The sequence below is a fragment of the Phlebotomus papatasi genome, chromosome 3, assembly GCF_024763615.1.
Source record: "Phlebotomus papatasi isolate M1 chromosome 3, Ppap_2.1, whole genome shotgun sequence".
Lineage (NCBI taxonomy): Eukaryota > Metazoa > Arthropoda > Insecta > Diptera > Psychodidae > Phlebotomus > Phlebotomus papatasi.
The window spans coordinates 52,663,196-52,675,582 of NC_077224.1; the positions used below are offsets into that span (position 1 = coordinate 52,663,196).

A 12,387-nucleotide genomic window follows, 5' to 3' on the forward strand; every position below is an offset into this window, starting at 1 on the left:
GTAATATTTTTAAAGATTAGACTCATTAGAAAGGTCTTGATAATGCTTTGGGATGGTATTCAGATATAATGAACAGGTTTAAATCAGAGCCAAACTGATATAATATCTAAATAGTCGTGGATGTGAGCACTCTGCGAATTATATTTGCCCAATTGCTTTTAGATGAAGTTAACAAAACAATTACGCGGCTTGGTTTAGTGGCGTGAAAAAAGTTTTAGTGCAAATAGAAAGACATGAAATTGTTCAACATGAATCATGCTATGTTTCCTGGTAATATCGATTTTGCAGCCACGGAGAGCTTTCAATTTACGTGACGGGGTAGGTGGTGAGGCGTCAGCGTTATGGATAGGGACTACCAGAGAGAATTGAAAGATCACCGGTCGTATACGACAAACAATCCCAAATCGATTCTTGCAATTAATCCTTCAATCATTTGTGATTTCAGCATTTTCCTCCATTCTCTCTCTCTATTTTCTTGTGTACTTTTCCTCTCTTCCAGACAACCATCCGCCACTATTTCTCCCATGGCCACTAATGCAGATGATGACGCTGATGGGAATGCAAGGGATGACAGAGTGATATTACGTTTTTGAAATTAATAAAGCTCTGCAATGGTCTTTGGATAGAAGTGAACTGTGAGTGCCAGGAATTTAATTGCATTTCTTCAGGAAAGCACACATGAAGTGCATTTTGCTGAACTATGCTGAATTCCTTCAAAATCTGCCTCATACCTCAATACAGGTATGCTTGAGGATGTTTAATTTTAGACAGACATGACACTAGTGCATAGCGTGACAATTGCTTTGAATTCAGTATCTTAGGAAAACTCCTTTCAACTTGGAATGTCTAAGAGTTTTGATCCCTACCAAGATGATGACAATGTCAGTCTTGGAAATGTATTAAGGATCTCTTGTGGTAGATTCACCCAGATATCCCAACCAGATGTCCTGTAGTGATAAAAGGGGTTGATTCCCAGTGCCATACAAACAGATACGCAATTTACTGCCATTGATCAATGCACATTCACTACGTCAGCACATTTTACATCTATGAATTGTGTACTGAATTAATTTTGCTTTTCTCAGTGTCAACATACAATTTGTTGATACACAATTAAAACTTCATTTCAATACATGATATATCAGTAGTCAAGGGGATTTTTGCCAATTAATTAGAGAGAGTTAGAGAAAGAGATTTTGTATATTAAAATTTGTTAATGCTGAAATTCGTATGTTTGATTTTGGATTATGAACTAATATTATTAGCAGTAATTGTAGAGTTAAAACATTTCTAGTTGTTTATCTTAGGACATTTTAATAAACCATTTAGCCCATCTAGTTTCTGGGTGGTGTAGGAGACGACTGCATTAGAGTAGTTGATCGTATGATCTGAGAAGCCTAAAAACATTGGTGCAGAAAGAACTTAAGGTAAATGGAATTTATGTAAAGTACCTATTACCGTTTAAGGACGATTGCACAATAAAAGGATAATCGATGTTCCTAAGCTTTCACTGTAAGCCAGTTTGGGATAGCTGGGATAGCTTCGAGGATTAACATGAGTCTATTTGGGGCCTTAGTTGCTTGTGCCAGATCTATATAAACATCTTAAAACTCTGACTAAATTTAAAACTATATAGTTGTTTTTTTTTGTTAAAAATGGTTGAATTTACGATTAAATGCTTGAGGATTGGATTTAGGAACAGTTAACAGCGCCATCTAGTAACAGATTTTGAACAATAGTACCACTATTGAGTCGGAAGAAAGTATAGGCCAGTGTCAGCGAATTCCCAGCAATATATGTTACTTTGAATTTTGTAATGAAAATTGACTTATAGTAAGGTGGGGTAATTGGTTCGTTTTCCGAAGAGTGCTACTTAAACGCTTTTTTTGGACTGATGAAATTCTTATTTATTTCTTCTAAATCCGTAGAATAATTCACTGTTTCATTCAGAAACATAATATAAAAAATTATAAAAAAATATTAAAGAAAATTTATAAAATAATAATAATACTGAAATAAATCAGCATGCACTAACTGCGACGCCTTTTCTCTAATTCACTTTTAATTAAACTTTTGGATTTAAAATACTTTTTCCACAAGGAAAAAAACAATAAATGTTTTTAATCAACCAGCTGTCATTAGCAAAAATATCACTGCTAGAAAATTTTTAGTGAAGAATCCAGCTGGCACAAGATTGAAATGAGTCGATTACACTTACATATTTAATGAATAAAAATATTATTTCTGCTTTTTCTCAAACTTGAGTAGTTATATTATGTTACTGTAGTGACTATATTACGAAAATAAAAATAAAAATATTATTTTAAGTGGATTAGTCATAAACGATCCAGATAGCGAAGCGCCCGGATTAGCACACTTGACCATATTTGGGAATTCAATTGATAGATAAAACAACAATAAATAGAGGAAAATTATAAGAATATTGAAGATATTCCATGAAAGCTTCCATTTATCTTTTGTCAATTGCAATATCAGAGCAATTAAACAACAAAATTTCACTGCAAGTACTGACAGATTTAAAGGTTATTGAAAGTCAGATTTTTTAAGATTTAAAAAACTGATAATAAATATATAAGAATTTAGTTGTGTCGATTGAATAGTTCATTTAAGATAATTAGTGAAAATTAGCAGTGAAAATTTTAAGGTAAGCGTTTAATACGTGAAGTACCATCTCTCTTAGCCCTAGTGCAACACTTGTCCATTTAAATTTTAATGCTTTCGGTAATAAGCGTTGAAATATGTAATTGGTGTATGATGAATCACTTAACATGCATCTATCTATTTATTGATGAAAAGCTAGACTTGGCCCGCAAAACTTGGTTTAAATTGATTTAATATTATAAATATGATTTAAAATTAAAAAATGAATTAGGTAGGGTAGAGCGGGGCAGAATTAACCACGTATAGTATTAGATAGTGGTATTTTATAGTTTGCCTGCGAAGGAATATTGAGGAAACCACTCTTTATTCGAAGTATATACTTCCCTTCTGATTCATTGAAATATTTATCAGCCTCATACAAATATTTTTTGTACAAATTATACGCAATGAAGAATTTCATTTGCTGGCTAATTCTACCCCGGTCTCCCCTATTGTATTAATTTTTCACATTGACAATGATACTATTCCAATGCAAAATGATGAACATGACTATATATCACTTTACTGTTCCAAAGTGCTTCTACATAATCGACTTTTTTTGTGTTGGGTCTTGTCATGACTGTTCCTTAGATTTGGGACACGACGAGAACTGGACAAAACAGTCGAGACAGGAATCGAGACAAAGGAAAGTCAATAATGCAGAAATACTTGAGAACAGTGAAGTGATAAAACACATATTCATCTCTAATTGAAATAACACCATATTGGTGTTATTTCAACGAAAAATGAACATGTTTTTTTCAGTACTTTACTGTTCTCAAATGCTTCTTCATTATCGACTTTTTTCCAGCAGTATTACGGGTCTTCTAGATCCCGTTTCAACGATGAAGTATGAGACCACGACTGTTTGGTGGGTTTAGATCACCGCGAAGACTAAGAAAAACAGTCGAGCCAGGAACCGAGACAAAGGAAAGTCTATAATGCAGAAGCACATGAGAACAGTAAAATGCTAAAAACATATTAATTTCTCATTGAAAAATTAATATGTTGCTTTTGGCAATTGCCTGTTCTCAAATGTTTCTTCATTATCGACTTATTAATCGTGTTGGTTTCTGCCTCGACTATCTGCCACAACCCACGTCGTGTACTAAAACCAACAAACAGTCGTGACAGAAACCAATACAGAGAAAAGCCGATTATGTAGAAGAACTTGAGAACAGTAAAGTGGTAAAACAGCATGTTCATATTTCATTGGAATACCACTATAAGTCAATTTATAATCAAGTCTATCCTGTTATAAATTAATAAATGAAACACCTAATACTAAGTGGTTCAAAGACACAAATTATACATTTGAATGTTAGTAAGAGACAATTAATTTAAATTCGATTAAAATTTTAATGAGCAAGTAAGATAACACTGTAAGACTAATAAATCTTTATGACTTATCTTAAAATTAAGGAGCCATTTTCCGGAACAGCTCAATACTGGACTATTCAAACTTTAATTAATTATTTTAGAGCTACAATCACTTTTATTTATAGAACCTTGTTAAGTATAATGACACATTTGATTTGATGATACAAAACTGAACAAATAACTATTCCCTCCTTTTGTATTAGATGTTATAGTATCGTATATGAAGCATTGTATATAGTACTTAGCAAATTAATTTTCTAAAATGGAACTCTTTTGGCTTTCACGTGGTGGGACACACAAGAAAAACTTGTGTCAGTTGAACAATCTGTAACTGTATGGCGTGATGTGCCTTTTAATGTTGAAAACTTCCACCTTACATACATATAATAGTCCTAAAGTTGAGAAATTGAAAATTCTCTGTATACGCTTTTCGTTGCGAATTTTGTGCAAATGACACAATCTGGTGCTGGGATTTTGCGAAAACCTCAATTCATCTCATGGAGTTTAGATCCCTTTTATGAAAATTGATGAATTTTCCACCATCAGTATTGTATATAGAATCTATGATATACACAATATCGTCTCTAATACACGTGAGTTTACCAGATATTTTGTCTCTAAGCACTTTGCCTTTATAATAATAATAATAGGATTTGGGGTTTTGAATTCCAACTTGGTCCGTGATTTGGTCTAGATGGGAAGAGTTTGGCCAAAAGGGATATTGACTGGGAATTTCACGTGAGAGTTAAATTGGGTTTTGAGATTACAGGGGATAGAGATAATATGTGCTGAGGGTGACCATAAGAAAAAAAAAAAAGATTTGTAAGGCTCTAAGAAAGGTCTCACAGACTTTGGTATCTTTTATGAGGGATGGAATAGGAAAAACTTACCGATAGATCACCACCGTAGAAAGGATGAATAACAAATGTTTCGTTGCCAACATGAATGACTCCGGAGACACCGTTGCAGGTGTGAAAGGCCGCACTGGCACCTGGATAATCCTTTACAGTTCCATGATAGTAGCAGTGCTCAATTTCCTGTTGATAGCAAACCAGAATTAAATGTGAATTAGACAGGGATTTTTTTTCGCAAAGTTCATTTATAAATCCGCATTAGAAGTATTAAGTGGTAATATTTCAATTAACAAAAGTGTCCATAATCCTAAAGATTCATATAATGCAAATAAAATGAATTTTTAGTTATATTTAGTGCTGAGTAAAATTTGTCACGCCATTGATAGTGGACAAGTGTATCTTTGACGTCCAGCATCCACGGATGAAATGGCTTTTATAGCATTTACCAGAATCCCCAATGTATGGGCTTTCGCTGGGTTTTTTTTTTATTCTATTGGTCGCATTGGGATACAGCCCAACAATATGAGAGATCCTTTTTGACATGTTCATTACACAAGTGAATGTTGTATCAAATAGTGCATGCATAAAATTTATAATGCGCTTCAATATCTCCATTCTGTTTGATATAATATTCAAATGAGGATTATTTTGTGGTGGGGGCGCACAACAAATGGATTTCCGGTGAATTGATTTCACTAATGATGTTCATTGATTTACTCTCTGGCTAAACCACTTGGCGACGCCCCCTTTTAAAATTAAACTTTTGGCACAATATTGATTGTAGGATAATTAAATTGTTCTATATTGTCCAAATTTTGCACAAATTTACTCAAAGATTGTCAATATTGACAAATAACAAGGAAATAAAAACACTGATAAGCCTAAATATGCTTATGTAGGCGAAGCTTTTAATTTGAATCATTTCGAAAGGTTTGCAAATTCCATTTAGGAAGATGTAATGCAGGAATTTCCAATCAAATTTGCTAGTAAATGCTATTTTCGTATTTGAGCAAAATATTTAGGATTTTAAAGCATTGACGAAAAATGAACAAAATGTACCCCAGAATGCTGTCTGTTGCCTATGAATTTGATGATATCAATTATTCAGGAATTGGGAAATAAATAAATTTATTATAAAAAAGGGGTGGCAAAGCGTCCCAGGCTTTGCGAAGTGCTCGAACTAGTGACTTAGATGCTATACCCCAAAAGCATTTTCGGATCATCTACCGTTTACTGGTTCTCACCCGATATAGGGTAAGTGTGCCAAATTCCGGCCATCTTGCAATTCCGGCCATCTTTTTTGTTCCTCGAATTTCAATGAATTTTTAGTTTTTACATACTCTAGAGATTATACAATGTAAAAGAATAACAAAACAATTTAGCTTCGACAAACAAGATGACGTGAAAAAGACATTTGAAGAATTCCCGATGGGCAAAGAACTATGAGAATGAATTTGGCCGAAATAGGGCACCACAGCTATGTCAACATTTTTATTTATTTTAAAATGTATTAAGAATGATTTTAGAGTATATAAAGACGATAAACTGTCTACAAGTTTCCAAGCAACACTCCTTAAGAAGAAGTAATAAAAATATTCAATTTGTATTAATAATATTGCATTTAAAACTTGAAACCTTGGCGCTTGCATGCAACTATGCCGAAATTTGGCACTTTTACCCTAAACCAATTCATAAATCACTCAAGAGATACTCCAAAATAGTTTTAAGAAGTAATAAAATTGATTGTCGGACAATAATTACTTATCGGTTCATAACCGGTTCATTACCGGGTCACAACCGATTTGAACCGATTTATAACTCACTCAAAATTATTCCCAAAATACACTTTAGGAGTAATATAATTGAATTTTGTATAAAAATTAGTTATTGGTTATGAACCGGTTCAAAACCGATTGGAACCGGTTCAATTTTGTTGGAAATTCCAAGACCTATTCGACGAGTCGTTGATAAATGCGCTCTCTAGACCTTTTTAAACTACTTCTGGGCAAGTGGCCTTTAAAGTTGGAGCCACTTTTCACATTCACATACAGATTCGTATGGAAATTTTTCTGCACTCGTGACCGTTACACGATATATGTCACAATTGAGGAGTGCCTTGTACACAGGACTCTGTGCCTTGTAATGAGGGATAAATATTCTATATTTCCATCTAAAAGGTTTTTCGGAACTCGAAGCATAAGCTGATTTTGGAAGCAATTTATGAGTTGGCTTCAAACAGCTACATATAAAAAAAACCTTTCGCCAGGGGGTAGTTTTTAAACCTTTGACCTTGAAAAACCGTTATTAGGAATGATTCAACGGGATTTTCATACATGGCCAAATGCCCGGCTTGGCAATTTTTGAAACACATCCAAAAATTAAAGACGCGTTTTCGAATAATCTAAAAAAAAACATAGATTTGGAGGGGTAGGGGAGGGATGGTGGAAAAAAGAGGTTCATTCGGTATATTCGAGAAAAATAAATCAATTACGAATACTTTCACAATTCATTACCGATTGTGCATGATTTAGACGGATAAGAAATATCTATACCTTTTCAAAAAAATTAAATCTGAAGCAAATCGGTTGAAAAGTGAGTCCCCCAAAGTGACTAAAATTTGACATCAAAAATTTCAAAATGGAAAATTTATCGGTCATAGCGGTCATAGGCATGTATGAAATAAATGGCCACATAGGCTACCTCTAACACATATCCAAAAATTATTGAAAAAGTTTTGGACAAAAAAACATAGTTTTGTTGGGGTTGGAGGGAATCCAGGGGAAAACGAAAAATACCGTCCAAAATAATATCCACTTATGGGGGGCGGCAGGGTCAACGAAAATCTAATATTGATATGTCTAACCGTTTGACCTCTAGCTCAGGAACAAACTTAAGGTCAAGTAAAAAATAATATCCGAAAAAGTTATTCAGTTACCGGCATTTAATCGATTCATTTTATTGATGAAGATTGATGCAGTTGGGTTGGAAATTTCAATACTTTGAGTTTAATATCCCGAAATTTTATATTTTAAATGTCCATTCATGTCTAAAAATGTCCCAGCCTCTTTGGTAATCTGGAATTTTTTTTCCAACGGATAGCCTTGCAGGCACTGATACTGCGAACTCTAAATGTTTTCTAAAAATGAAGTATTGTACAAAGTTTTTATTTTAATCACAGCTTGAGATTATCAATTTATTGAAGTAACTTGACGCGAGCTATAATAGATCAATATAATATGAATTACAAAAATTGCTCTATAGGTACGATTCTAATTATCAGAATTAAATGATTTTAGGTGAAGTTGAAAGGTCTCATTAAGTGCTAAAACTGTACATCTCAATTCAACTGATGTTCTGATTATACAAGGGCACGATTTTCGAAAATTTGATGTAAAATATTTCGAAAACTAGCTGAGGCTTTTTGATGAAATTTTAATATTTTAAAGCCTAAATCGAAATTTTTTCGACGATGGATCGCTATCCACTGCGATATTTACTGACTTGAGCTGCAATTCATAGTTACTTAACCACACACAGAGAAGTGATTTTGAGAAAGCGGTGTTGAATTTGGGGTTGAATTTGGTGTTGGTGTTGCTTGAACACCAAACGTAGTAGCATTCACACCAAATTAACACCTAGTTTTGAATCAATGGTGTTCTATGAAATGCTTTGGCGGTGTTGTATTAACTCCGCCACAGAAATCTCTGAAATGGTGCAAAAGTAACACCATCAATTTTCTAAACAGTGCTGTTGCAACGCCAAACGGTGTTCGTCGCTCACCATCGACCACACACACAGAAAAATGAAAAATTCTTAAACAGAAACACCCAGGAATTTAATTTCAAATCCCATCCAATGAATGCCAATGCCCTAATTCTAAATCCTTGATCATTTAGTTTTAGTTGCAAATCTGTAATTCTAATTGTAATCTCTAATTTTGGAATATCGTGTGTGCCGATGCAAGGGTTCCCGATATGCTTTGAATACATTATAGGAGTTCGTGGCGCAGCTGGAAGATGCTCGACTGTCATCACAAAGGTCGCGTGTTCAAATCTCGGCGCAGGCTTAAATGTTGGAAAAAGATTTTCACGCACCAAATGGCTTTGAAATACAGAGAATATCATCCAGGGAGGGCCCCAAGCCCTCAAACAATGGTCAAAAATTAATCAAAATCACGCAGAAAAATGGAAAATTCTTAAATAGAAACACCCAGGAATTTAATTTCAAATCCCATCCAATGAATGCCAATGCCCTAATTCTAAATCCTTTGATCATTTAGTTTTAGTTGCAAATCTGTAGACATTTTTCATTTATTGGTGTAAAAGGAACACCTATATTTTCTTGAGATGGTGTGATACAAAATCCACAATGGTGTTCTAACAACGCTAAATTTGGTGTTAATAATTGGTGTAAAATTGGTGTAATCAGAAACCGAAAGCCGGTGTTAGTTACTTTGTGGCACCACTTGGTGTATTCTGAACACCGAATTGGGGTTAGTTGATTTTGGGGTTGAGGTTGGTGTGTCCGACAACACCATTTGGAGTTGTTATGCCACTAAAATTTCTCTGTGTGCAGTATATATCTTCGATATTTATTAACGGATTTTGATAAAATTTTAGAATATTTGAGATAGGGACCATTTCAATGGTTTTCGCACTATATCCCGCTTCATCCCAATATATATACCAAGCCCACCAAGCCCCTTACTACATTGAAATTGTCCAGTAGGGGAATACTGTTACGGTATGACAACGTCATATGGCAAATTTAAAAATGTTTATTTGATAAATTCGTAAAAAATAATCGAAAATCAAATTCATATCTGTTAGCAAGAGCTTCATGGACCTCTTAGCAATGGTTATTCTATTAATGTTATCCTTTTCGATAATTTTCCATGAAAATTTGTCATACAGTGGCGGCCAAACTAATAGAATCAGCTCCGCAAAGACCACTATATTTTACCTTTAGCATTATTGTTTATTCCAATTCATTGAAATAATATTGATATAGAAATGTACTAAATTCACGTACTCTAAAGCGTGTCCACGATAAGATTGTTCCCAAGAATAAAACTTTAAAAATGAAGTCTACATAATATAAAAAAAGAAAAATGTTTTTTGTATGTCATGGCATCTGTACAGAGACAAAAGACGTTTTTGGAGGCACTCCGTGATGTAAATTCACGAGTTCATGTTGCCCTGCATGACGAACGCCTTGCTTTGACGTCCACATGAGCAGATCGCCATCCAAACCATGTATTTTTTTTGGAAACTTTTCATAATTTTTGTACCTGTACTTTTTCTTACATCATGTGCGAGACTTTGCGGTGTAATATTGCTGTCCTGGTAATTGTTTGAAGTTTCCTTTTACGTATGCTTCATCATCCATCAAGATGCATCCACTAAAGCCAGACATCATCTTATCGTGACAGCCTTCGAGCTCGTGTCTTAGCTGACTGTCTTTGTGCATCCGTGCGATGAGGGGCTGCTGGGCCTTAAAAGTCTTCAGTCCGTTCCTCTGTTTGATTTTGTGTACAAGATTTGTAGAACATTTAAGTTTTTTAGCCATATCCCTCACAGATGTCGAAGTATTGTTCTTGTAGCGCATGATCACCTTTTTCTCCAAATCTCGATCTCCAATACCCTGATTTTTCCCACATCCAGGTTTCTGGGCAGTGATTTTACTGTCGAGGAATCGAAGAATCACCCTCCGGACGGTCTGGCGTGAGGTATTTGTGAGTTTCCCTAAGTCCGCGTAATTGATTCCAGGATTTTTTAGATACGTGTACTCGATTAGTTCCCTTCTCTTTTCTATTATTATTTCGTATCTCAGTGAAAAATGAAAAGAATTCTTTGAGAATTTTACCAAAAGAAAGGTAAAAACACGTGTTACAATGTTTACATACAACGAAAATGCGGAGCTAGTGACATCTGTCATAAAAATATCAAAACATTTGGAACAATCTTTTCGTGGACACGCTTTATTACATCTTTTGGTCATAATTGTTTAAAAGTTTGCTTGACAAATAGAAGTACCATCCAGAAATGAATCCTATTAGAAAGTTTTCCTGTTACTTGAAACTTTTAATAGAATACTAAGTGAAATTCAAAAATAGGTAGAATAGAGGTATTTCATTTTTAATGCTACCTCTCGTATTTTAGTTAAATTTGTCTCAACAACTTTTAATTTCCTTTGAGATTTTCCTGAGGAACTGAGTATGTTACGTTATACATTAACGAGTTTAGTGTAAATTGCATATGGCCTCTGAAATAAATGTCTCAGGAAAGCTTGGTGAGAGAGAGAGAGAATTTGCGAAAATAAAGTTTTACTTTGTCACTTATTGAAGTCTTTTGAGAGAACACATTCACCAATACTGTACGATAAATTTCAAGTTAAACCACCCTCTTATTCATACTTTCTTGCAAGTTATGTGTAATGTGCATTTCTATGTAGTTCTGGAAATGAGGCTTTGTTTTGTGGTAGCTGCGTATAAATAGAGTGCACGCTTTAGCTGAGTAAAGGGGTTGCTGGAAACCTAATTAAATTGTAATTAAACGAAGCAAAAACTTTAATTGAGATTTAAAGCATCTCTTCTAGATTTTCTGTGTTGGAATATGAGTGTATTGCTCTCAAGTGAATGATTCTACAGGGAGATGTTTCATAATCGGAATTTAATTTCACCTCTGCATTTGTGAATTTTGTCTAGAATGAGTTTTCCATCATTTCTTCCCCCTTTTTTTCTGTGCATATTTACCAAGATGAAAAAAACTGCAATTTCAAAGGAATAATTTCACAGCTCTGCCACTCAAAGCTTTAGCTCAAATGTATGACAATTAGCGAAAATATCCAATGAATTTTAATGAAAAAACTCTTTCATGTTGTACATAAAATTTAATAAAATTTGCTAATAGCAAATGTTGAAATAATAAATTGGAAAGATCTTAATTAGATGACGATTAATGAGAAAGATAAAATTCATAGATAATTTAATGGCTTTTTATTCACTACCCACGTAAATAGAAATTAACAAATAAAAAAAATAAATGAAACGTTTCTCATCTTCAATTCCTTTTATTGTTTCAACTGTAACGCGAAAGCAGTACATATCGCACTTCCGGGGTTTGAGTAACGTTTTGAGAGTTTTCAGAGTTTTCGATTATTACAGAATTACATAGAGAATTTTGGGAATTTTCAGAATCAGGTTTTATCTAAAAAGAATTTACAGGGGAGACTTGGGCAGATTAGCAAGCAAATGTTTTTTCGCCTAAAATTTATCAAAATCATGTTTGAATCTCACTGATAAATATTTCAATCATTATTAAACGCATCGGGATATATTTGTTGCAATTCAATCATGTTGTTGTTATATTACGTTATATTAATTTGGGCAGAGTCGGTGAATTTTGAATGCGTTATATTACAATCAGGGGCCTATCGACATTTCATATTTCCATACGTTTTTGCATAGAGGTACTGAAGACTATTGGCAACT

General features: G+C 34.0%; 1 protein-coding gene across 11 annotated transcripts in view; it reads right to left on the reverse strand.

Annotated features, from left to right (window-relative positions):
• The window catches only part of LOC129807231 (disintegrin and metalloproteinase domain-containing protein 33), a 595,021-nt gene that overhangs the window by 88,911 nt on the left and 493,723 nt on the right, over window positions 1-12,387 (reverse strand). For all 11 annotated transcript variants that reach the window (XM_055856367.1, XM_055856368.1, XM_055856360.1 and 8 more), the window contains one exon: window positions 4,932-5,078. In XM_055856367.1, the coding sequence (XP_055712342.1) occupies window positions 4,932-5,078 (147 nt within the window). The remainder of the gene's footprint in view (window positions 1-4,931; window positions 5,079-12,387) is intronic.